Genomic DNA, 27,272 nt, shown 5'->3' with positions numbered 1-27,272 from the left:
TACATTTAAAGGACGTTAGACACATTCCTACTCCCATAGCAACCTAAAACTTAACTAGGAACTGATCAAAATTGAGATGAAGGCAGCAGTCCAGCAGCAAGAGGGGAGCTTCCCAGGCTTTTGCACAGAGTGTCACATGCATGATTTTTTACCCACCAGTGAGAAGTTGTACATGTGCATGCGATGCAAAGAGCTCCTGGCTCTCAGAGAACGAGTCCGATCTCCGGAGGCTAGAGTGGCAGACCTGGAGGAGCTGAGGAAGACAGAGAGGTATATAGATGAGACCTTCAGGGACATAGTAGTCAAGCCCCAATTTCAGACTGGCAGCCCTGGTGCTGCCTTGGAGGAAGAAGGTCTCATGATGGGAGAGCACCAACCAGGTGCAGCAGGAAAGGATCCTGTAGCAAGGACCTGCTCTCCAGGTGATGCGTTGTCCTTTCGCACTGAGGCTATCTCCCCAAGGCCTACTGCCCAGGAGGGAAGGGTTAGGTGATTCGATTATTAGGAATATAGATACCTGGGTGGCTGGTGGGCGTGAGGATCTCCTGGTAATATGCCTACCTGGTGCGAAGGTGGCAGACCTCACGCATCACCTAGATAGGATTTTAGACAGTGCTGGGGAGGAGCCGGCTGTCGTGGTACATGTGGGCACCAACGACATAGCAAAATGTTGGGAGGTAGGTTCTGGAAGCCAAATTTAGGCTCTTATGTAGAAAGCTTAAATCCAGAACCTCCAGGGTAGCATTCTCTGAAATGCTCCCTGTGCCACGCGCAGGTCACCAGAGGCAGGCAGAGCTCCGGAGTCTCAATGCGTGGATGAGACGATGGTGCAAGGAAGAGGAATTCAGTTTTGTTACGAACTGGGGAACCTTTTGGGGAAGGGGGAGTCTCTTCCGAAGTGATGGGCTCCACCTTAACCAGGGTGGAAACAGACTGCTGGCGCTAACCTTTAAAAAGGAGATAGAGCAGCTTTTAAACTAGAACAAAGGGGAAAGCAGACAGTCGCTCAGCAGCGCATGGTTCGGAGAGAGGTATCTTCAAAGGATACTAATGATGCATTAGAATTAGGGCATCCCAACAGTGAGGTTCCAATAATTAGAAAAATAGTCCAAGTGCCTGTAACTAAAAACTCACCTGAGCTAAAAAATTTTTAACTTATCCCTCTCAATTAAAAAGCAGAATGAAAATACAAACAAAAAACAAACTTTGAAACGTTTGTATGCTAATGCCAGAAGTCTAAGAAGTAAGATGGGAGAATTAGAATGTATAGCAGTGAATGACAGACTTAATTGGCATCTCAGAGACATGGTGGAAAGAGGATAACCAATGGGACAGTGCTATACTGGGGTACAAATTATGGCGTAATGACAGAGGAGCACCTGGGAGGAGGTGTGGCGCTTTATGTCTGGGATGGCATAGAGTCCAACAGGATAAACATCCTGCATGAGACTAAATACAAAATTGAATCTTTATGGGTAGAAATCCCTTGTCTGTCGGGGAAGACTATAGTGATAGGGGTATATTACTGTCCACCTGGTCAAGATGGTGAGACGGACAGTGAAATGCTAAGAGAAATTAGGGAAGCTAACCAAATTGGTAGTGCAGTAATAATGGGAGACTTCAATTACCCCAATATTGACTGGGTAAATGTATCATCGGGACACACTAGAGAGATAACGTTCCTGGATGGAATAAATCATAGCTTTATGGAGCAATTGGTTCAGGAACCGACGAGAGAGGGAGCAATTTTAGATCTAATTCTCAGTGGAGCACAAGACTTGGTGAGAGAGGGAACGGTGGTGGAGCCGCTTGACAATAGTGATCATAATATGATCAAATTTGATTTAATGACTGGAAGAGGAACAGTGTGCAAATCCAAGGCTCTCGTGCTAAACTTTCAAAAGGGAAACTTTGATAAAATGAGAAAAATTGTTAGAAAAAAACTGAAAGGAGCAGCTACAAAAGTAAAAAATGTCCAAGAGGCATGATCATTGTTAAAAAAAATACCATTCTAGAAGCACAGTCCAGATGTATTCCACACATTAAGAAAGGTGGAAAGAAGGCAAAACGATTACCGGCATGGTTAAAAGGGGAGGTGAAAGAAGCTATTTTAGCCAAAAGATCTTCATTCAAAAATTGGAAGAAGGATCCAACAGAAGAAAATTGGATAAAGCATAACCGTTAGCAAGTTAAATGTAAGACATTGATAAGACAGGCTAAGAGAGAATTTGAAAAGAAGTTGGCTGTAGAGGCAAAAACTCACAGTAAAAACTTTTTAAAATATATCCGCATCAGAAAGCCTGTGTGGGTGTCAGTTGGACCGTTAGATGATCGAGGGGTTAAAGGGGCACTTAGAGAAGATAAGGCCATCGCGGAAAGATTACATGATTTCTTTGCTTCGGTGTTTACTGAAGAGGATGTTGGGGAGATACCCGTCATGGAGGAGGTTTTCATGGGTAATGATTCAGATGGACTGAATCAAATCACGGTGAACCTAAAAGATGTGGTAGACCTGATTGACAAACTGAAGAGTAGTAAATCACCTGGACCGGATGGTATACACCCCAGAGTTCTGAAGGAACTAAAAAATGAAATTTCAGACCTATTAGTAAAAATTTGTAACCTATCATTAAAATCATCCATTGTACCTGAAGACTGGAGGATAGCAAATGTAACCCCAATATTTAAAAAGGGCTCTAGGGGCGATCCGGGAAACTACAGACCGGTTAGCCTGACTTCAGTGCCAGGAAAAATAGTGGAAAGTGTTTAAACATCAAAATCACAGAACATATAGAAAGACATGGTTTAATGGAACAAAGTCAGCATGGCTTTACCCAGGGCAAGTCTTGCCTCACAAATCTGCTTCACTTTTTTGAAGGAGTTAATAAACATGTGGATAAAGGTGAACCGGTAGATGTAGTATACTTGGATTTTCAGAAGGCGTTTGACAAAGTTCCTCATGAGAGGCTTCTAGGAAAAGTAAAAAGTCATGGGATAGGTGGCGATGTCCTTTCGTGGATTGCAAACTGGCTAAAAGACAGGAAACCGAGAGTAGGATTAAATGGACAATTTTCTCAGTGGAAGGGAGTGGACAGTGGAGTGCCTCAGGGATCTGTATTGGGACCCTTACTTTTCAATATATTTATAAATGATCTGGAAAGAAATACGATGAGTGAGAATCAAATTTGCAGATGACACAAAATTGTTCAGAGCAGTTAAATCACAAGCAGATTGTGATAAACTGCAGGAAGACCTTGTGAGACTGGAAAATCGGGCATCCAAATGGCAGATGAAATTTAATGTGGATAAGTGCAAGGTGATGCATATAGGGAAAAACAACCCAAGCTATAGTTACACAATGTTAGGTTCCATATTAGGTGCTACAACCCAAGAAAGATCTAGGCGTCATAGTGGATAACACATTGAAATCGTCGGTTCAGTGTGCTGCGGCAGTCAAAAAAGCAAACAAAATGTTGGGAATTATTAGAAAGGGAATGGTGAAAAAAAATGGAAAATGTCATAATGCCTCTATCGCTCCATGGTGAGACCGCACCTTGAATACTGTGTACAATTCTGGTCGCCGCATCTCAAAAAAGATATAATTACGATGGAGAAGGTACAGAGAAGGGCTACCAAAATGATAAGGGGAATGGAACAGCTCCCCTATGAGGAAAGACTAAAGAGGTTAGGACTTTTCAGCTTGGAGAAGAGACGGCTGAGGGGAGATATGATAGAGGTGTTTAAAATCATGAGATGTCTAGAACGGGTAGATGTGAATCGGTTATTTACTCTTTCAGATAGTAGAAAGACTAGGGGGCACTCCATGAAGTTAGCATGGGGCACATTTAAAACTAATCGTAGAAAGTTCTTTTTTACTCAACACACAATTAAACTCTGGAATTTGTTGCCAGAGGATGTGGTTAGTGCAGTTAGTATAGCTGTGTTTAAAAAAGGATTGGATAAGTTCTTGGAGGAGAAGTCCATTACCTGCTATTAAGTTCACTTACGGGTAGATTGTCAAAGGGGTACGCGCGTAGGATACGCGCGTACCCCCCGAAAACCTACCCAAACCCCCTCTGCGCGCCCCGAGCCTATTTTGCATAGGCTCGGCGGCGCGCGCAAGCCCCGGGACACGCGTAAATTCCGGGGCATGCATGGAGGGGCCTGTCAGGGGGCATGTCGGGGGCGTGCCGGCAGCGACGCAGCGTTTTGGGGGCGTGTCAGCGTGATGTGGCATTTTGGGGGCGGCGCTGCGGGGCATGTTTTCGGCCCGGGGGCATTCCGGGGGCGTGGCCGCGGCCTCTGGACCAGCCCCCGGGACCGGAACTCGGAGCGGGGCAGCCGGCCGGCGCGCGCAAAGTTCCAGCAGGCGTAACTTTACCGACAAAGGTAAGGGGGGGTTAAGATAGGGCCGGGGGGGTGGGGGAAATGGAGGCAGGCTGCGCGGCTCGGCACGCGCAGGCTGCCGATTTTGGGCAGCCTTGTGCGCGCCGACCCCGGATTTTAATGGATACGCGTGTATCTATTAAAATCCCGCGTACTCTTGTTCGCGCCTGGTGTGCGAACAAAGGTACGCGATCGCGCTAATTTATAAAATCCGGCCCTTAGAGAATAGCCACTTCCATTAGCAATGGTAACATGGAATAGACAGTTTTTGGGTACTTGCCAGGTTCTTATGGCCTGGATTGGCCACTGTTGGAAACAGGATGCTGGGCTTGATGGACCCTTGGTCTGACCCAGTATGGCATTTTCTTATGTTCTTATGTTCTACCAAAAGAATCCGCCGACGGATCACGGATATCTAACCAATAATGTCGAGCAAGTGTGTGCAAGGACTTCCAAGTGGCCGCCCTGCAAATCTCTTGGGGAGACACAAATTGACTTTCAGCCCATGATGCCGCCTGAGAACGAAGAGAGTGAGCCTTAAGCCCATCCGGTACAGGCTGTCCGCACCCAATGTATGCGGAAGCAATCGCGCTTTTCAACCAGCGGGCGACAGTAGTCTTGGAAGACTGAAGACCCTTCTTGGGGCCATTCCACAAAACAAATAGATGATCCGACCGTCGAAAATCATTAGTCAACTCCAAGTACCGCAGAAGTGCCCGACGGACATCCAAATTCCTCAGATCCCGACCTTGAGTAGAGCAGGTATCCTCCTCAGAGAAGGCAGGCAATTCAACCGCCTGATTGACGTGAAAGGCCGAAACCACCTTAGGCAAGAAAGAAGGTACCGTGTGCAGGGACACCCCGGACTCAGATATACACAAAAACAGCTCCCTGCATGACAATGCCTGAAGTTTCGAAACGCGACGCGCTGAAGAAATAGCCACTAGAAATACTGTCTTGAGAGTTAAATCCTTCAAAGTGGCCTTTGCCTGTGAGCCGACGGCACTCTCCGCGTTTCGCGTGTCTCCCCACAGGCCGTGCAGGCCAAGGCACACGGCATAGCAGCCCGAAGCTGCGCGCAAAAACAGCAGAGCTGTGACTGAGGTAAAATAAAAACGCGCCGGGTGACCAGGCCACCCCCTCCGGAGTCCCGGGACCCTAGCATGGCAGGCCGGGGCCAACGAAGCCATCAAACAGCCTGCCACCAACAGGACTTACTGTATGCCTTTTTATTTATTTATTTTAAAAGCAAAATCTGATCCCCGCTTCTTTCCTGTGATAGTTAAGCCCCCTTCAGAGGTGAAACACCCCTGGAATATACAAACAGGGGGGGAGAGTGACCGGCCCACCGGTGAATACTCCCCCTGGTCCCAAGGGATCACTATCTCCGGGAATTAGGCCTTAGGGAACTGCCCTGCCAAGCATCAGAACTTTGCCCAGCGCATGTGAAAAGAAAGGTCAGAAACCAAACCTATCCGCTGATCTAACTACCTCAAACAAAAAAAATTGATCTAGTCAAAGGTCAGCAAAAAGTCAAACCTGAATAACCAAACTCAAATTTAGAAAAGATCAGGACCGCAGGTTATGCTCTCTCAATCTGCTGGAGTCAGAGATATACTGAGGGATTGCAGGTGACACACCAGTATATCTAGGGGGTGCTTTTCAGCTTTTCTCTGACTCCATCTGCTGGACAGGAGGCATAACCCAGCAATCTGGACTGATCCTGGTACGTACAGGGAACTTACCAGAACCGCCGAAGGCCCCAAGTAGGAACACTATAGGAAGGCACCTAGAAGGACCCGGTGACTGAATAACACGAAAAAACCCCACAAAAAACGTGAGAAAAGGAAAGTTTACCACAAGGCTAAAAACAGCCAAAAGTGAGCTCACTCACACTGTGAAGCTTACAGCTCCACGGAAAGAGAGAGACTGGAGAGGAATCCCACGTGGACACGTGGTATAGGGTATACTGGATATGCTCAGTGTGCCTAGTCAAAGTTCTAGAAACTTTGAAATAAGGGCTCCAATTTGATGTCACCCATCTGTAAGGACTACCATACTGCTTGCCCTCTGAAAACTCGGAAGACCTCCTCCATCCCTTATCCCTGTAACTCTCCTGCTAAGAAGGGATCTTAGGCAGGAGAGTTACAGGGATAAGGGATGGAGGAGGTCAGACACACAGAGGAAGGAGAGGGAAATGGATTGAGGAGGATCGAGAAGGAGAAAAGAGAAAGGGGATCTGGGGAGGCGGATCTAGAAGAGAAAGGAATGATACACTCAAACCACTCAGACATTGATTCTCACTCATATTCCCACTCCCTCTCCATTCCTCTCAGCGCCACTCTCTCCAAAGACACCCCTTCAATCTACATTAGAGCACACTTCATTCACTAGTCCCCCTGCATTCCTCAGATTCCTTCGCTCACTTCCTCCCCCCCTCCAATCCCCCTGTTTGCATCCCTCATTTATACTCCTCCTCTCCAGAACCACTCAGATCCCCTCTCGCTCCCTATTCCCCTCCCCTTCTGTCCTCACATTTGGGGGAAAAAAGAACCAAGTTAATTTTTTCTGCAGGTTGTGTTGTAAATTGCTCCCAGCAAGCCATCAATAAAGTTATAAAAAAAAATTAAAAAGGAAAGGAAAAGACAGCCAGGCTAAAGCTCTGGCTGCTAAGCAGTGATCTTCTCCTGCGGCTGATCTTAAGGGGAGGGGAGACACAGCTCGCTGAAGAGTATGTGCCACTTCTTCTTGGTTCTACCCCCGCCCCCTCATACAGATTGAGCAGCAGGAGGAGGAGAGCAGTGGTAGCACATCAGGCTGCGTCTTCTTCCTCTGCTGCCCAGGCTCAGCTACTGCTTTGAATCATAATGCTGTGCATCTTCACAGGTCAAAGCATCAGTTGAGCTCCAGGAAGCATTAAAAGAAGAAAAAAAAAAAAAAAAAGACAGCCTGATGTGCTGCCAGGGCTCTCCTCCGCCTGCCGCCCAATCTGCAGAGGGGTTTGGAGTTGGCATGGGGAGGCAGTTTATTGCACTACTGCTTCATTTCCCAGATCCAGCTCAGCCCCTGGTCTCCTGTGCCTGTTTTATAGAAACTGGCTAAAACTGCAGGAAGAGCTTGATTTTGCAACTATTCCCACAGCATCATAGGAGACAGGGGGCCCTGGGTAATATAAGTGACATTTGTTACTGGAAAACAGTGGCTTGTATGGGTCAGGAACATGAGTTACTCTGTCTGATACAAACTATACAAAATGCTTATACCACTATAAGAATCATTCAGAACCTATGTTCTCATAATGAAGCATCTGTAATTTTCACAATACTAAGATCACCACAATGCTTTAAACCAGCCTCTGACTGGAGGAAGATTGTTCTGCATTAGAGAAGAGACCATCTATTGGCTTAGTTCTATATCAATACTGTATAGTGAAAAAGAAATCCTATAATGATCAGCTAATTCAAAACATTAGTACTTTATAGTGTGATCCCTATTTACTGTATAACAAGTTGACAAGGTCAACAAAACTGTTGAGAGTTTGTCGTATATCTGTCTGCAATAGAAAATGTACAAGAATGACTGAATGACAACTGCAATCAGATTACAAGAAAGTTTACCTTCTCTTAGAATGGACGTTGACAAATTGTATGGCTTGACCCTGCCAGCTGCTAGTTTTCTCTGCACTCTAGGTAGAACCTTCCCATATTGGTCCAACATAGAATTTCTTGCAATCATTCTCTCGCGCAAACGGGGATCGCGATCATTCTAAAGAACATAACAAGAAAGTGTCAGAAGCTTATTAAATTACACTTTTACAAAGTAGGCATCTTTATTCAAAAATATTTTAAAAGCCTGAGCAATGGTAAGACACTAACGACATTTAATATATTTGAAATAATTCAGTTTCCATTTTTCAACACTAAAGATCAAAAGTATAAAATCCTAAATCTTAGAGGTGGCAGGTAGGTTTGCGTGGCCTGGCATCCTGTTGTCCTCTGAGAATACCTACTCCAGGTAAGCAATTTTGCTTTCTTTCAGGCCGATACAGTACAGTGTGCTTTTGGACGCGCGTTTTCGACGCGCTAGCTTTACCCCTTATTCAGTAAGGGGTAATAGTGCGTCGAAAACGCGCGTCCAACCTCCCCCCCCCCGAAACTAATAGCGCCCCCAACATGCAAATGCATGTTGATGGCCCTATTAGTTATTCCCGCACGATTCACTAAGTAAAATGTGCAGCTAAGCTGCACATTTTAATTTCTGCCGGCACCGGGAAAATGTACAGAAAAGCAGTAAAAACTGCTTTTCTGTACACCCTCCGACTTAATATCACGGCGATATTAATTCGGAGGTCCCAAAGTAAAAATTAATTTAAAAAAATAATTTAAAATCAGCCCGGGGCTTGAAAACCGGATGCTCAATTTTGCCGGCGTCCGGTTTCCGAACCCGTGGCTGTCAGCGGGTTTGAGAACAGACGCCGGCAAAATTGAGCGTCGGTCAAACTCGCTGACAGCCGCCGCTCCTGTCCAAAAAGAGGCGCTAGGGACGCACCAGTGTCCCTAGTGCCTCTTTTTACCGCGGGCCCTCATTTAAATACTGAATCGCGCGCAGAGGAGAGTGTGCACTCGCCCGCACTCCTGAGAGTTTTACTGAATCTGCCTGTTTGAGGTTAAGCAGGATAATCTACACCAGGGATGGCAAACTCCAGTCCTCAAGTGCCAAAAACAGGCCAGATTTTCAGGATATCTACAATGAATATGCATGAGAAAGATTTGCGTGCACTGTCTTTAATGCATGCAAATCTCTCTCATGCATATTCATTGTGGATATCCTGAAAACCTGGCCTGTTTGTGGCACTTGAGCACTGCAGTTTGCCATCCCTGGTCTACACACATGGAAATCTGTAGCTACAGATTGTCATCAAATAAAAATGGGAATTAAACAGAAGAGTAATGCCAATGTGCAAACATGTTTTTGTAGCAACAAGCCTTTTTGTTATTTTCTTTACAGAAGACACCCTAAAAATAATAAAAATGGACCCTAGGCACTACAGAGTTGGATTCTAATCCTCAAAGAGATCTTGCAGATTTACAAAACCTACTGTTGCATCAGGAACCCTTTTCCAAACTGTAATGGGATTTATATGTGTGGACTCAACTCCATGTTGCAACCATGAAGATCAAACTTAGGTGAGCCATTGACTATAGGCAATGGCTCTAAAACTATGTCACCTTGACATGCCTTTTGAGAGTCAAATGCACCTGGGAATAACAGGACATGCAATCTGCTATCCAATTAGATAGTGTGTGTGCTTGACTATGGCAATGCTAGGTCCATTTAGTGAAAAGAAAAAACGGTTTTAAGGGTTTCAAATCTGTCCACATAGAAAGCTTTTTGTTTTTTGCAATCCAAACTGCGAAAGTCTTGCTTACCTTTATGGATATTTGGCTTATGAAAAATCTTGGAAAACAATTGACTGATTAAGATGGAATTGACACGACCTTACACAGGAATATAGGATGAGTGCACAGAACCATCCTATTATAAAAAACTTTAGGCCAGATAAGTCACTAGGGCCTGACGTTCACCGATTCCCGCCAAACAAAACCCAAGACTAACTCACAGGGGAAAGTTGTTAAATGGATCGCTTTTCTATCAGGCTGATCCTATGCAGTACAGATTAAAGATAGGGAGTAGATATTCAAAAGCCATTTAGATGGATAACTCATAAGTTAACTGTCTAAATGACATATGGTGTATTCAGCCTCTTATCCCCCTAAGTTATAGCCAGATATGTTATTTGTCCCTTTTATATCTGGCTAAATTATAGACGTTCTCGGAGCCTTTCGGGGAGCAGTCCCATTATCTGGCTAGCTTAGCCAAATATCAGGTACATCCGGCTAAGTTAGCTGAATAACTTTAAGACCTGCTTGGAAGCAGATGAATACAGCCCAATACAGATAAAAACAACCAACAAGGAACACCACCAATAATAATCCCTGGTATAATGAAGACCTAAGAAAGGCAAAACAAAATCTAAGAAAACAGGAAAAACAATGGAGAAAACACCCAAAAGATGAATCTACAAAAAAATACAAAGCTTACCTCTCTCAATATCACACCCTCACCAACAAATCATAAAAGGAATACTATGCAAAATAAATACTACAGAGGCCCTGAGCCTTGAGCTTCTTGTCCGGTTGTGCCATTGCTTGTGCGCATAGGATTGCAGAAACCTCCGGTTTGTGCTTTAAAGACTACGCCAGGAGGCTTAGTTGTGCGCGCCGGGTGCGCCTAATTTGTGCGTGTAGGTCGAACGAGCACTCAAGAAGATGCATGCGCCGCTGTGCGCATGGAGTTTACTTATGCGCCCGGCATAGTAAAGCGTGTGGCTGTGCGCGCTGGTGTATGCACAAGAGATTTTGTGCGCACGGCTCGCCTCTGTGCGCATGGATTGAATCGGCAGACAGGGCGGTGGCGACCACGTAAGCAATATGGCGACCACCTCGAAGGGTCTCCACGTGGAAGGACCCTCGTATTGGACCGGGGTCTAGTCCAGAAAAGGCTGATCAACCTGGTGGCACTGACGCCGGCTGGCGATCTGTGCAACTCTTCGAGCCTCGGAGACCAGAGACATTTAGGAAGTTTTCTACCTTACCTTGTCTCGGCATTTCACGGTCTCGTTCCGGGTGGTCTCTGGCTGCGGGGGGGATAGGGATAAGTACCTTCACCGCCGCGCTCGAAGTTGCACCCGCTGCCTCTCAGCCGTGCCCGATGTTGGGGGCTGAGTCCACGCCTGGAACTGGCTGCCGGACCGAGGCTTACCTCTGAGGGATCGTGGAAATCACCTCAGGAATTCTCAACTGGGGGAGGGACCCATAGGTATCACCGCAGGAGAGCGGGGCTCGTCTGTAGAGGTAAGATTTCTTCCTGTTTTGGATTTCTTTGGTTAGAATACTCTAACACTAAGCGAACGTGCATAGAGTCCTGAACTGCTATGGAGATGGAAAATACTGAGGAGCATGATATCCTGCAGGGGTAAATGTACTAGGGCTAATATCAGATTGAAATCTGATCAGTCTCAACTGCTATCAGGAGCACACTATACCTCATTGGTCCCGAGTCCATCTGCTACACGCTAGGAAATAATACATTATACCCACGGCAGAAAGAGCCCAGCAGATGCAACGTTGCCAAATGACATGCCCGTGGGGTTTCTACTCTCTGCGGGCAGGAAGAGGACTCTGCAGCAGCACAAATGGGGACATGCCTGCAAGGTTTAAGATGACCCAGAGGGCAGGGTATGAAGGAAGAGGTAAGTGAGAGAAAGGGAGAGAAAGGATAAGTGAGTGTGAAATAAAAGAAGGGGTGAGCTAGAAGGGTTAGGAGATAATAGGAAAAGAAAGAGGTGTGAAAAGAAAGGGGCAATGGAAGGAAAGGGAAGGGGGAGGTGTAGGAGGAAAGGGAAGGGGATGTGAGGAAAAAGGGATTAAGAAGAAGAGAGGGGGAACTGTGGGAAATAGAGAAGGAACAACACGAGGTGGAGGGGCGTGAAAGGAGTATGTGCAGGGCAATGAAACCACTGGGCAGATGCCTAGATAACCACAGTTTTGGGGGTGGTAATGCAGTGGGAACAAAAAAATGATTGTGACTTCTTGTATTTTATTCTTCTTCCTGCATGGGCCCAAAAGAGGGAGTTTTGTTACATAGGTGGAAAGTAGATGGTGAAATTGCTGCGGCTGGAAGGAGCAGGATCAGCGTCAGGCCACACCCTGGGAGGAAAAAAGACAAGTCCCGTCATGTGTACGTCAGTGTACATGTGTGTACATGTGTGTGAACCTAATACCCTTGGCACCAGCCCTGAGAAAGTCCACTATACACAGACCTTTAGTATTCACCTGTCTCCCACTTCCCCAGAGAGCAGATGCTGGGAAAAGATGGGAAACAGATGTTAGCATTCCAGGGAGTGTGGTGGAGTTACCATCTTCCTAGAAATATTATCACTGACACTATCTGCCATGCCTTTGGGAGTCCTGGCCCCTGTCTCCCCACTTCCCCAATATTTCAAATCACCGAAAGGGCTAGACTCCAAGGGGGAACCATTGCCTCCACTTGGCCTCTCAGTGATTTGACCTGCACATGCCTTTTGGGGGGGGTGGGGGGGAGGGGAGCCTGGCACATCTCATCCCTCCTCTCAGGCAGCAGATTGCCCTGAGTCATCCCTGCTGTGGCCTCACAAGCAGACACTGGCTTCTGTCATGGCAAACACCTTTATTGCCTGTACATCCCTTCAACAGGCATATTACCATAAACACCCTGAAGGACAGCAGCAACTCTAGCTGAAAGCCTAATTGAGGTGATGATCAAAACAAAGCAACAAAATGGGGAACATATCAGGGGAAAATAAATATTTTGTTGGTATTACTCTAGGTAAGCAAGAAAAACAATCCAGGAAGCTGACTTGATCAGGATTTAAAGTGCTTATCAATCTACTCACACACAGGTCTATCCAGTACCGAGCGGTAGGAAGAGCTGCGTTAGTGCCCAGGGCACCCGCGGTTGCCGCACGCACAGTGCAGCTCACCTACCGCTCGATCCTGAACAGTAATTTTATGCAAATGAAAACCGCATCTAAGAAGGGTCCGTGAAGCCTTAGGCCCGCGCAACCCATTTTACTGGATAGAGCGCCTATACAGTATCCTGGGTGCGCGGGCCTAACACTTCACGCCACGCTGGTATCTGTCATTTCAAATGTCATTTGAAATGACAGATACCTCTCCCCTCCTCCCGAAGCAAAAAAAAAAAAAAAAAAGTGAAAAAAACGTAAAAACAAAAAGTAAGTCGCTTCGCCGCTTTCCCCCAGCTCCCGGTCACCTGCCCCGGCCGCGATCATGGGTGCCGGTCTCTGGGGCAGCCCCAGTCCTCTCCCCTCCTCCCGAAGCGCAAAAAAAAAAGCGAAAACAACTTAAAAGCAAAAAGTAAGTCGCTTCACTGTCAGTCTCTTCTTCCCTCCTCCCGGAGCAAGGCTGCTTTTCGCGCCCTGCTCCGGGAGGAGGGGAGAAGAGACTGACAGCGGCGAAGCAACTTACTTTTTGCAACCCCCGATCGGAGCTCTCTTGCCTCCCCGCTGGCGACTTACTTTTTTTGCAGCCGTCCGGCCATCTGGAAGAAGGTATCGTGGCCTCCCGGGGAAGATGGATGCCAGCACGGGGGAAAGCAGCCCCTGTGCATGCAATTGGCTGCTCAAGACGTGACGTCACGACGTTTGGCGTCACGGCATGTGACGTCACGTCTTGAGCAGCCAATTGCATGCACAGGGGCCGCTTTCCCCCGTGCTGGCATCCATCTTCCCCGGGAGGCAGGAGGAGGCAGGGGAGCCACGATACCTTCTTCCAGATGGCCGGACGGCTGCAAAAAAAGTAAGTCGCCAGCGGGAGGCAGGAGAGCTCCGATCGGGGATGCAAAAAGTAAGTTGCTTCGCCGCTGTCAGTGTCTCTTCTCCCCTCCTCCTGGAGCAGGGCGCGAAAAGCAGCCTTGCTCCGGGAGGAGGGAAGAAGAGACTGACAGTGAAGCGACTTACTTTTTGCTTTTAAGTTTTTTTCGGTTTTTTTTTTTTTTTTTTTGCGCTTCGGGAGGAGGGGAGAGGACTGGGGCTGCCCCGGAGACCGGCACCCATGATCGCAGCCGGGGCAGGTGAGCGGGGGCTGGGGGAAAGCTTGCCGCCTACCCTTACCCCTGCCTCTATCGCAGGGGTAAGGGTAGGCGGTAAGTTAGCAGGTTAAACGCGCGACAAAACGGCAGGGAAAGATAGCGATAGTCGGGGCGCGGGTTACGGGATGCTAGGGAATAGCTAATTCGCTCGTTTGCATGCAATATACATGCCGCGTGCGGAAGGGGTTGGCCGGGGATTTTAGGACGCGGTAGGAGTAGGTTAAAGTGGATTCGGGATCGCAGGAAGGGATAACGCGGCCAGAAAGTGAGTAGAACGCGGCTTAGGAGCAGGGTAAACGCGGCCGCACTTTACAGGATAGACCTGACAGTGTTTCCCAACTTTTAAGCCCAAAGCACACCTATAACAAAAACATGTTGTGCAGCACACTTTCGGGCAGACAACACAGACATGGAGGGGACTCTTATGGTCAAAACAAGAGCGAAGAATGCACTCAAAGTCCTACCAGTCTCTCTTCGAAATTTTAAAACAAAATAGGGCAGAGTACAGATACACACGAACTTGTCACAATAGGCCAGGTCACTCTATACAGAAAACCAGAAGGGAGAAGGCAAAATGATGTGGTCAGCCAGTTTGACTAGTTACTTTGGTTGCCGCATGTGGCTGCCAGAGCTCCTTCCATTGCTACCACTCCCCGTACAGAGAGCCCGAAGGACGAGATTAAGACTCCAAGACGGACAAGTGGAACGGACGGGCGGCCGCAAGTGCTTGACATCCTTCAAGAACCGTACAATGTCCGGGTGAGACGCCAAGGAATGACCTTCTATGCTACCAAGGAGAGAGCAGAGGGCGGACATCTGAATGCGCAAGAACTGAAGGAGAGACCCTTGGAGAGACCCTTCTGAAGAAAGGAAAGTACCAATGAAACCAGAGCAGAGCGTGCTGAAACACTCGAGTCCGCACAGGCGGCCTCAAAAACTTTCCAAACGCATACAGAAACTCCCAAGATGGCAGCCGCTCCCGCGGTCTGCCGATCCGGGAACAGCCTGGCCATGTGGTTGGAAACGCGACCCCGGGCTTGTTTAGTCAGCGCTGCCGAGAAGGGGCCCTCCTCACTCGGCAAGCAAGAAGAGCAGAGTCCCTCGCGCAAAAGACGCATGGAGGACTTACCACAAGCAAGGCAGCACTGAGATCGCGGCATGTCTCACTGAAGAGTAGCCACGATCTGCCTAAAAAACCGGCTGACTGCACAAACTTTGCTGCCGAGAGGAGTGGAGGCAGAGGAACGAACCCTGCACGCTCCTCTGTACTAAATACCTGGCTGCTGGCAAAAACAAGAGAAAACAGATTGGCTTGTGGCTTTTAAAATGTTCCTTTTTTTTTTTATTCTAGGAACAGAGCGAGAGAGAGAGTCTCCCTAAGAAAATGTTAGGGGAGAAAAGCCCCTATAGAAAGAGCAGCCAGGTAAGGGGGGAGTGACTGGACCACCAGTTTTACCCCACTTAGGATCACCGGTAAAAACAGGGCTTAGGCTATGTAAAACACAGGACTGTCTCCTGATCAGAAAAAACAAACAGAGCCCAAAAGGTAGTTTTTTTTTGTTTTTTTTTTTTAAATAAAGTGGTACTTGCTTGATCCTTAAGAGAGAAAGAAACCCAACAGGGAAAGGGCTAAGTAGCCAAGATCAGGGAACCGCAGGGTGAGCTGATCCATCTGCTGGAGACAGGCAAATACTGAAGGGCTGCAGGGTTGGCTCTGTCCTGATATAGGATACCCTTTCAGTTTTAGTCTGTCTCCATCTGCTGGACAGGAGGCTCAACCCACGGTCTGGACTGGTCCGGGAACGTACAGGGAAGGGGAGGTATTTGTCCAGGGGCGGCTCATCTGGTGGAGGCCGGGAGGGCCCTGGGAGGTTCTGGGCCACTGGCGGGGGTTGTGGTTCTGCCGCTGGTGGTCCTGTCTGTGCGTGGATGTAGGATTGTAGTTCCATGAAGAATCCCGCCCAGGTGAAGTTGCCTGAGACCGCATTGGGTCCGGTGGCGCTCCCAGAGGGCCCCCACTGAGGGGGCCCTCTGGGAGTCCTCTACAGGCTGAAGGGGACCTTGTCTCTGTTCCCCCCGGGCTTCTTCACACAACAGGCACAGGGAGGAGGTCACCTCGGGCTGTGCCGCTCTTAGGTGGCATGCCGGGCAGAGGACTGGGCCTTTAGCTGTCTTGGACGGCAGTGCCATGATTTGCGCGTGTATCTTGTACAGATGCGCGTGCCGAGAAGCCTGGTTATGCGTTCCAGGTGCGCCTACGTTGTGCGCCTAGGAACGGAAGATGCGCGCGTGGCTGTGCACACGGGCCTAGTTGTGCACTCAGTCCCCTTTGTGCACGTCGCTGAGCGCCCGGCATATATGCGCGTGGCGCTGTGCGCACGCTAGGAAATAAAGAGTTAAAAAAAAAAAAAAAAAGCCACCGCTGGTGACTTGTTGCTCTGAGATGCTAAGAGCAGAACCCAGGCAATGGTGTCTTTTACATGGTACACCTAATAAGGTCTGAAGGCACGCTGGTTGGGAAACACTGTACTAACGTGCATTTTTAAACCAAAATGAAATCTTCAACTTACCAAATTAACCTTTAGTGATTGGTTTAGCTTCAAAGCTGGAATATAATTAGCACGCTGTAGATGGTGAATTAAAAGAAATTCCTGATTCTGTACATCATTACTGTTCTGCAAGAACTTCTCTAAGCACTCCTGCAAAGAAAAAAAAAAAAAAAAAAAAAAAGACTTTGAAAACTGTTCAGCCCTTGTGTAAAGCAACCCTACATCATTTCCCTTCTTCTAATCGCTTACTTGTTCAGTGTTGGAGAATGGGAGCTTCAGCAAGTCCTCCATTAGTCCAATTTCTTGACAGACCTCATACATGTGCCTTAGTAATTCCTCCACATTCAGCCTGTTAGAGTGAAGTCGTAGTAAAGTCCAAGCCTCCACCATGCATCTATGAGATATTCAAAATCAGAAAAACTGGTGAAATATGTGATAGAAGTCCAAACAAAATGCAAGAAAATCACATATATTGACGTGAATTTAACAGAATAGGTTCACCCTCATATGTGAGCACTAGATCATTTGCACTGAAACAGTGTTTTAACTTATCTATTCCAAAAATGTAGACTAGAGCAAAGAGCTCATCAGCTTTGCTCTGCAGAATGCCCGACACCGCTGGTGTTTCGAGAATTTCTTCTTCAGGGGCTTTGGACAAATTTTAGAGTCGAAAAACAGGTTCCTATGTAATGCGGCATAAGTCGTCTCTTCCATTTATTTGATCGGAGTCAAAGCTATAATATAATATATTTAAAATAACACAATACATTAAAAAAAATCCTTAAAAAAAGGTTTTGTGCTAACCACTGCGGTATATACTAACGTGACAGAAAAAAGGTCACCCCATGATTACATAAGGTGAGCAAGCACATTGATAATAAGTGCATAAAAGTTAAAACACTGTTTCAGTGTAAATGTACTAGTGCTCACATATGAGGGTGAACCTATTCTGTTAAGTTCACGTCAATATATGTGATTTTCTATGAGATATTCAGCATAAAATCTATGATTCTGTGAATCATACTTTTATTTCTCAAGTCCACATACAGTATTTTCTCTTAACTGTTCAATATATTAGTGTTTCACAACTCTCACTGGAGGCACACCTAACCTGGTTTTCAGGATACTCAATGAATATGCATGAGATATTTACCTGCACTGGAGACCCAGTGTATGCAAATCTCACTGTGGCTACCCTGAAAACTAGATTTGTTAGATATGCATTCAGAAGAGGATTGGGGAACAGTGACATATAGTAAAAGTTCAGCACTAAAAGTACATGACATATACAACTGATAACAGAAATGCAAAATACTGGATGAATGAATCAACTTGTTATGGAATGTGATTAGAATGAAAATAATCTATATAGAAAGTCTGACAGTGACAGGTATGGCTGTAGAACCCATCTCTGACATTTTTACATCTTCCAGCATACTTCCCATTCTAGAATTGATCCTCTTTACAATGAAGTGTTTTATAGTCTGACTGGGCTCTGTTATTCTAATGAACATTGTTTGCATTCTACAGTATGACTGTTACGTTTGTTATGTTTTAAAGTAGCATGTGTTATGTTTTAAAGTACTAGATTACCTATTGCTAAAGAAACTACACCTTGCATGTTTCCTGAGATCCCAGATGACTTATCTAATGAAGTAAGCAAAGAGTGGCTGTCCTTAGAGATATTCACAGAATGCCTTGAACATACCAACCCATCAGGAAACAGACTATTTTTCAGCTTCAAAATGTTTCACATACTCCCACAAACTTCTCTTTAATTTTTGCATGCCATAACAAAATAAATATGTACTCCAGAATCATTCATAATGTATAAAAAAATGATCTAAACTGAATACACAGGTAGGGCAATTTCCAAAGCCATTTAAAAATTGCCTTCATAATTGAAAGTCAAGGCTATTCCACCTTCAAATCCAGCTGCAATGGGAAAAAGGAAGCAAGTTCAAAAAAATTCCAGGTTGGCAACTTAGTATGGTCTAGCAGAAAATCAGCACCAGTACTTTCAGACCTGCAATCTAATTTTCAAAAGGAAATTGCCAATGGAGTTTCCTTTTGAAAACTCAGGCGGGTGGGGGAAGCCAGTACTTTTATTCCTGCATACTTTTTATATGCTTTGAAGCAGGGTGCAAAGTACATGTGTGAAAGTATACAGGAGGATTTCAAAATTAAATCTCTACATGTACTTTCCCTCCACCAACCTAGCCCTGCACTCCCCCCCCCCCCCACCACCACCACAGGTATGTATGTTACAGTATACTTACTTTTACCCTCAGTTGGCAAAGTGTAGCAATTTTCAAAAGGGTCTTTTAACATGGATAAAGCAGAGTTGCTTACCTGTAACACGTGTTCTCCCAGGACAGCAGGATGTTAGTCCTCACATATGGGTGACATCATTAGATGGAGCCCTGTCACGGAATACTTTTGTCAAAGTTTCTAGAACTCTGACTGGCACACTGAGCATGACCAGCATGCCACTAACCCTGTGGCCACACGGGGTCCCCCCTTCAGTCTCGTTTACAACCAAACGTACGAGTGAAAAATAAAATAAGAAAACGGTATCGAACCCAACTCCGCGGGGTGGCAGGAGGGTTTCGTGAGGACTAACATCCTGCTGTCCTGGGAGAACACCTGTTACAGGTAAGCAACTCTGCTTTCTCCCAGGAGAAGCAGGATGGTAGTCCTCACATATGAGTGAATAGCAAGCTACAGGCTGACTCATGAGCAGGCCAAGCAGCACACAACATGTGCAATAGGCACAACAACTGGGGTGCTGTTGGCAATGATGAAATTCACAGCGGGTCGAGGTAGGACAAGTTGGGTCTACACTGGGAATAAGTTCTGTAGGACAGACTGGCCAAAGACAGAGTCTTGTCATCCAGCCTTGTCAAGACAGTAGTGGGCCTTGAAGGTGTGGAGAGAGCTCCATGTCGCAGCCCTGCAGATGTCGGCAATCGGTACTGAATGGTAGTGTGCTACCAACGTTGCCATGACCCTGACTGAGTGCGCCTTCACTCGTCGGCCTGCTTGCTGGTAGCAGAATTCAATGCAGTCTGCCAACCAGTTGGAGAGAGTTTGCTTGCCCACTGCAACTCCAAGTGTGTTTTTGTCAAAAGAAACAGAGTTGGGTGGACTTTCTGTGGACTGCGAAGCGGTCCAAGTAGAATGCAAGTGCACGTTTACAGTCCAAGGTGTGCAAAGCTCGCTCACCCGGGTGAGTGTGAGGCCTTGGAAAGAAAGTGGGCAAGATGATGGACTGATTTAAGTGGAAATCCGTTACCATCTTAGGAAGGAATTTAGGGTGAGTCCGGAGAACCACCCGGTCATGGAGGAACCTTGTATAGGGCGAGTATGTTACAAGGGCTTGCAACTCACTGACTCTGTGAGCAGATGTGATAGCTATCAGGAAAATTACTTTCCATGTAAGATATCTGAATTCGCAGGAGTGCAGGGGCTCAAAAGGAGGACGCATGAGCTGTGCAAGTACCACGTTGAGGTCCCATGCCATGACCGGTGGTCGTAGAAGAGGCTTAAGTTGTAGTAAGCCTCTCATGAAGCGACTCACAAGGGGTTGAGCCGTTATTGGGGCCTCCCCTATTCCTTGATGGTAAGCAGAGATGGCACTGAGGTGCACTTGTAAGGAGGAAGTCTGGAGACCAGATTCTGAGAGGTGCCAGAGATAGTCCAAGAGTTTGGGTGTGGGGCAAGAAAAGGGATCAAAGCCTGTGTGCACCACAAAGTAAACTTCTTCCGTGTGGAAGGCTTTCATGAAGCTACGAGGTCTTGAGACACGCTGCTAGAAAGATTGAGGGGCTGTAATACCAACCTTTCAACATCCAGGCCGTCAGGGTCTGGAGGTTTGGGAGGCGCAACTTGCCGTGATCCTATTTTATGAGGTTGGGCACTGTGCCCAGCTAATGGGTTCCTGGACAGATAGGTCGAGAAGTATGGGAAACCAGACTTAGTGTGGGCAAAATGGGGCTATGAGTATCATTGAGTCTCGGTCCTGTTGTAGCTTCACGAGAATCTTGCTTATTAGCGGAATTGGAGGGTACACATATAGCAGGCCTGTGTTCCAGGGGTCGGCAAAGGCATCCATGGTTGGTGCTCTTCGGTCCCTGTGTAGAGAGCAGAAGCGATCCACTTTGCGGTTCTGTTCAGATGCAAAGAGGTCGATGGTCGGCTGACCCCACCGGTGGAAGATTCTGCTTGTAACAAAGGGATCCAGAGACCACTCGTGGGGTTGGAAATTCCGGCTGAGGCGGTCCGCCACTGCATTCTGTGTGCCTGCCAGATAAGTGGTTCGCAGTAGTATGGAATGTGACAAGGCCCATGCCCAAATCTGCGCCGCTTCTTGGCAGAGCAGATAAGAGCCCATGCCACCCTGTTTGTTCAGGTACCACCATTGCTACTTGGTTGCCTGTTTGAATCAAGACAACCTTGTTGGAGAGGCAATCCCTGAATGTATAAAGGGCGACCCGCATCGCCCAAAGCTCCAGAAAATTTATCTGATGGGTCGCTTCGGCTTTTGTCCATCCCTTGAGTTTGGAGGCTTTCTACGTGGGCTCCCCAAGCTAGGTTGGAGGCGTCCGTGGTTAAGGTCACCTCAGGAGCCGGTTGCTTGAAGGGTAGACCTGTTTGTAAGTTGGCCTTGGGCGTCCACTAAGTAAGGGACAGACGAAGCTGGCTGGTTATGTGGACAAGGGACAAAAACGGCTGAGTGGCTTGATGCCACTGAGATTTTAAAGTCCATTGTGTCAGTATCATGGCAGAGCGCAGAATTTGCTCAAAATTCTGCACAGAAAATGTCAGAGGAGACCTCGGAATGCCATGACCGGAGCACGCCGTTTGCAGCGAAGATGAAGGCCCCCCGGCGCGCCATGGGACCCACTCCACTTGCGGCAAAGATGAAGGCCCCGGTGAGAGTGAATATGTGTAGAGAGGTGCGTGTGTGTGTGTGTGTGAGAAGGAAAGGGAGGATGAGAGAGAGAGCAGGGGGAGGGTGTGAGAGAGCAGGGGGAGGGTGTGAGAGAGCAGGGGGAGGGTGTGAGAGAGAGAGAGAGCAGGGGGAGGTGCTTGAATGTGGGTGCCAGAGAGAGGGAGCCTATATTTATTTTATTTTATTTAGAAATTTTATATACAGACAGTCATTGTGAACATCTCATCGGTTAACGGAGAACAGAATGCAGCAATAGGCTTTACAATGAACTATATGATGAGATTGTGAAGGTGTGTGTATGTGTGAGAGCGATTGGGAGCTGGTGTGTATGAAAAAGGGATCCTGTGTATGGGATAGCCTGTGTGAAGGGATTGTGTATGTGAAAGAGAGAGAGTCTGTGTGAAGGGGTGCGTGAGAGAGAGTCATAGGTAGCCTTGTGAGGGTGTATGCATGAGAAAAAAAGGGAGCTTGTGGGGGTGTGTATGCAAGAGAGAAGGAGCCTCTATGAGGGTGTTTGTATGTGCACTAGGGAGATGGAAGAACAGAAGGAGCCTGTGTGAGGGGGCAGTACTGAGTACAGGGTCAAACTATGGGAGTGGAGATAGAGTGGAAGGTGTTGAGCCTAGAGATGGAGGTGAGAGATACTACCAGGTGGAGGAGTTGGGGCCTGAGAGGGCAAAGTGGCCAGGGGAGTAGGGAGAGTGAATGGAAGGGACACTCTTACAGTGAATTTCTAGGGAAATTCAGCTCAAAATATTTAAAATTCTGTATCTTTAAGTAATAACTTTTTTCTGTATTAATTTAAAATGTAATTACTTAAAGACTGTCTTTAAGTAATTACCCCTCTAATAGATATCAAGGGCAAAGAAATTTTCAATATTACTTAAAGACTCATGTAAATTGTGTTATTTTGACCAATATAAAGTTTGTAGAATTAGGTTTTTGTGCACAGAATTTTACATTTTCTGGCGCAGAATTCCCCCAGGAGTACCTAGCAAGTAGATTCAGATGCTGAGGAAACAGGGAGGCAGATGGTAGAGTTCCCAGGAATGTGGCAGGGTTACTAACGTCTTAGAAATATTTGTCAGACATCTTATCTGACACACCTCTGGGAACCCTGCCTCCCTGCTTCTTTAACATTTTAAGTCACTAAAAAGAAAAATACTGCATGTCAAAACTCCAAGGGGGCAATCAACCTGCCTCCTCACTGGCCCTCTCAGCGATTTTAAAAATATCACGAGACTTTTCACTTAAGGTTTGGGGACTCCTTGTTGAAAGTTAAAAAAAAAAAAAAAAAAAACCACAGATAAGTATCTATCAAACAATCCTTTTTCTTGCCAGTTAAGCCATTAGCACAATTACTAAATGGCAATACAGCTTTATATACTGGCGTTCAATATCTCATAAGAACATAAGATATGCCATAGTGAGTCAGACCAAGGGTCCATCAAGTCCAGCATCCTGTTTCCAACAGTGGCCAATCCAAGTCACAAGTACCCAAACATTAAACAGATCTTAAGCTATAGGCAAGCACAAGATAGGAAAAGGCTACAAAATATCCAAGTGCTTGGATATCCCAGTGAGCACTCTTGGATCAATTATGAGGAAATGGAAGCCGCATCATACCATCCAGACACTGCCTAGACAAGGCTGTCCCTCAAAACTCTACATTAGAGCAAGGAGAAGACTTGTGAGGGAAGCCACAAAGAGGCCAACAGTCACTTTGAAGGAGCTACAGAGATCAGTGGCTGAGACTGGAGTGCAGGTGCACCATTCAACCATATCAAGACCTTTACATATAACTGGCTTGCATGGGAGGGTGGCTAGAAAGAAGCCATTATTGAAGAAAAACCACATCAAAGCACATATGGAATTTGCCAAAAAACACAGTGTGAACCAGCTAAAACGTTGGGTACGGTTTTGTGGTCAGATGAGACAAATATTTGAGCTTTTTGGCCAAAATTCAAAATGCTATGAGCCTTATTTTAAAAACCATTTACATGCGTAAATCTGGGTTTTACTCGAGTAATGTAGAGATTACTTACCTGATAATCTCGTTTTCCTTAGAGTATGCAGATGGACTCAGAACAAATGGGTATAGTGTGCTCGTGCTAGCAGTTGGAGACGGATCTGACGTCAGCATGGGTACATATACCCCCGCAGGAAGTGCAGCAACTCAGTAATCTTCCTTGCAAAAGCTTTATGGATATATGTGTGACTGACCGATCGATTAAATGAACATGAGTACCCTGACCAATTGATAGTAGCTGGAGACCGCCAGTGTTCTCAACCGGAAGGCGTCGACACCCGGCAGGGTGGATGCCCTATATAAGAAAACATGGCTTACCGTGAGTCGGTGAATCCCCATGCATACCGGCAGCCGGGCGGGATGCTGAGTCCATCTGCATACACTAAGGAAAACAAAATTATCAGGTATGTAATCTCTACATTTCCTAGCGTGTAGCAGATGGACTCAGAACAAATGGGATGTACAAAAGCTACTCCCAGACTGGGTGGGAGGCTGCCCGAGGTCCGCTTAGGATTGCCCTCGCAAATGCTGTGTCCTCCCTGGCCTGGACATCCAGACGGTAGAATCTGAAGAAGGTACGGAGGGAGGACCACGTTGCCGCTTTCCATATCTCTGCCGGCGACAGCATCCTAGTTTCTGCCCAGGAGGCCGCCTGCGCTCTGGTAGAGTGAGCCTTGACCCGTAGAGGTGGTGGTTTTCCCGCTTCTACGTAGGCCGCCTTGATAACTTCTTTGATCCAGCGGGCGATGGTTGCCCGTGAGGCCGCTTCCCCTTGCTTCTTCCCGCTGTGAAGGACGAACAGGTGGTCCGTCTTTCGTACTGCTTCTGACATTTCCAGGTATCTGGACAGCAGGCTGCCGATGTCGAGATGGCGCAGTATTCGACCTTCTTCAGACTTCTTCAAACCTTCCGTGGTTGGCAAGGATATGGTTTGGTTGAGGTGGAAGTGTGAGACTACTTTGGGTAAGAAGGAAGGAATCATGCGAAAATGGATAGCCTCTGGAGTGATTCTGAGAAACGGATCACGGCAGGACAGCGCTTGTAGCTCTTAGATGCGGCGTGCTGAGCATACGGCCAGCAGGAACACCATCTTCAAGGTAAACAAACGGAGGGACAGGCCTCGAAGGGGTCTGAAGGCGGGTCCCGCTAGAAACTCCACAGGGACACTGGCCACTTCAGTGGCGGGCGAATGTGTTTGATTCCTTTCAGGAAACGTGAAACGTCTGGGTGTGTGGCAATGCTGTTGCCGTCACTCCTGGGGCCGTAGCCGTAGCAGGATAGCGCTGCCACCTGAACCTTGATGGAATTGAGGGACAGACCCTTCTGAAGTCCATCTTGCAGGAAATCCAAAATGATAGGGATTTTAGCGGCATGTGGATTGGTGCTGTGAGTGTCGCACCAGGCTTCAAATACTCTCCAGATCCTTATGTATGTTAGTGATGTGGAGAACTTGCATGCTCGGAGGAGTGTATCTATTACCGGCCCCGAGTATCCCCTTTTCCTTCAGTCGAGCCCTCTCAATGGCCAGACCATAAGAGAGAATTGAGCTGGATCCTCGTGGAGGATGGGACCTTGCCGCAGCAGGTCCCTGTGTGGAGGCAGGGGTAGTGGATTCCCTGCCAGCAGTCTTCTCATGTCTGCGTACCAGGGTCTTCTTGGCCAGTCTGGGGCCACTAGAAGAACTAGGCCTCTGTGCCGCTGAATCTTGTATTTAATGGCGCCCAGCAGGGGCCATGGAGGAAAAGCATATAGCAGGATCCCCTGAGGCCATGGCTGTACCAGAGCGTCGATCCCAAGGGAGAGAGGATCTCGTCTGCGACTGAAGTATCTGGGTACTTGAGCGTTGGACCTGTCCGCTAGTAGGTCCATGCCCGGAGTCCTCCACTGATCCACAATCATCTGGAAAGCTGTGGGCGACAGCTGCCATTCCCCCGGGTTTAGGCTTTCTCTGCTGAGGAAGTCTGCCATGGGGTTGTCCTTCCCAGCGATGTGGACTGCAGAGATGTCCTGGAGATTTGCCTCCGCCCAAGCAATCAGGGGGGCTATTTCTAAGGATACCTGTCGGCTTCTGGCTCCGCCCTGTCGGTTGATGTATGCCACCGTGGTGGCGTTGTCCGACATCACTCTGATCGCCCTGTTTCGAAGTCTGTGGGCAAATCGTAGGCAGGCTAGCCTGACTGCCCGTGCCTCTAGGCGGTTGATGTTCCACCCCGATTCTTCTTTGTTCCACCGCCCTTGTGTGGTTAGTTCTTCGCAGTGTGCTCCCCATCCGTTCAGGCTGGCATCTGTAGTGAGCAGGGTCCAGGTTGGGGAGGACATTTTTGACCCCCGGCTCTTGTGCCCGGGCTGCAACCACCACCGTAGCTGATTCCGCACTCTGACTGGTAGAGGTAGGTGTATGGTGTAGTTCTGTAATCGTGGGCTCCACCGAGATAGGAGGGCACGTTGTAATGGTCTCATATGATCCCGCGCCCATGGTACCACCTCCAGAGTGGATGCCATGAGGCCGAGGACCTGTAGGTAATCCCAAGCTGTGGGCCGGGTGGCGCTCAGCAGGGCCTGCAGACGATTCCGGAGTTTTGATCTCCTCTTGGAGGTCAGGCTGACCTTGTCTTCCTGGGTGTCGAATCGGACTCCTAGGTATTCCAGCGACTGGGAAGGCTGTAGGGAACTCTTGTTTGTGTTGACTACCTATCCTAGGCTTTCCAGAAGAGATATAACTCTGTTGGTTGCCTGGTGGCTCTCCTCCGGTGACTTTGCTCTGATCAGCCAATCGTCCAGGTAGGGATGGACGAGAATTCCTTCCTTCCTGAGTGACGCCGCCACTACTACTATGACCTTGGTAAAGGTCCGCGGCGCGGTGGCTAACCCGAAGGGTAAAGCTCGGAACTGGAAGTGTTGGCTCAGAACTTTGAAGCGTAAGTAGCGCTGGTGATCCCGATGGATTGGGATATGCAAGTAGGCTTCTGACAGGTCCAGGGATGTGAGAAACTCCCCTGGCTGTATTGCACTTTTGACTGACCGCAGAGTTTCCATGCGAAAGCTGGGGACCCGTAGGTGTCGGTTGACTGACTTGAGGTCCAGGACGGGCCTGAAAGTGCCCTCTTTCTTGGGTACTATGAAATAAATGGAATAATGCCCAGAATTTATCTCCCATGCAGGCACTGGGATTATGGCGTTTAGGGACAGGAGCCTCCACAAGGTAGCTTCCAGTGCCGCCCTCTTGAGGGGTGGACAAGGAGATTCCACAAACTTGTCCGGAGGGAGCCGAAGAAAGTCCAGGTAATACTCTTCTCGGATGATGGCGAGGACCCACTGGTCCGAGGTAATCTCGACCCACCTGCGGTAGAATAGGGTTAGCCTGCCCCCTATGGCTTCTTCCCCCAGATGGGTCTGCTGATTCTCATTGTGGGGTGCGGCCGGGACCCGAACTGGTTCTCCTCTTGTTGTGCTTGGTCCGAAAGGACTGGTTCCTGGTCTGAGAACGAGGTGCTTGGTAGCAAGCCCTGTAAGGGTTGAAGCGCTGAGAGCTTCTACCTCTGGATGGCCTAGGAAAATGGCACTGGCTCCTCCTTGACCTGTCTTCTGGTAGACGGGTAATGGAGAGGCGCCCCATTTATTAGCCAGTTTCTCGAGGTCGCTGCCG

The 27,272-nt window shown here is 47.6% G+C and overlaps 1 protein-coding gene across 2 annotated transcripts in view; it reads right to left on the bottom strand.

The window, feature by feature from the left end:
• AHCTF1 (AT-hook containing transcription factor 1) overlaps positions 1 to 27,272 on the bottom strand; it is a 564,884-nt gene that overhangs the window by 206,795 nt on the left and 330,817 nt on the right. For both annotated transcript variants that reach the window (XM_029593945.1, XM_029593946.1), the window contains exons 22-24: positions 16,893 to 17,037; positions 16,665 to 16,793; positions 8,004 to 8,151 (exon numbers count right to left, since the gene is read on the bottom strand). In XM_029593945.1, coding sequence (XP_029449805.1) covers positions 8,004 to 8,151; positions 16,665 to 16,793; positions 16,893 to 17,037 — 422 coding nt within the window. The remainder of the gene's footprint in view (positions 1 to 8,003; positions 8,152 to 16,664; positions 16,794 to 16,892; positions 17,038 to 27,272) is intronic.

Source organism: Rhinatrema bivittatum, chromosome 3, assembly GCF_901001135.1.
Source record: "Rhinatrema bivittatum chromosome 3, aRhiBiv1.1, whole genome shotgun sequence".
NCBI classification, from domain to species: Eukaryota; Metazoa; Chordata; class Amphibia; order Gymnophiona; family Rhinatrematidae; genus Rhinatrema; species Rhinatrema bivittatum.
The sequence above is the reverse complement of the archived record's forward strand: the minus strand, read 5'-3'. Positions and strand labels throughout refer to the sequence as shown.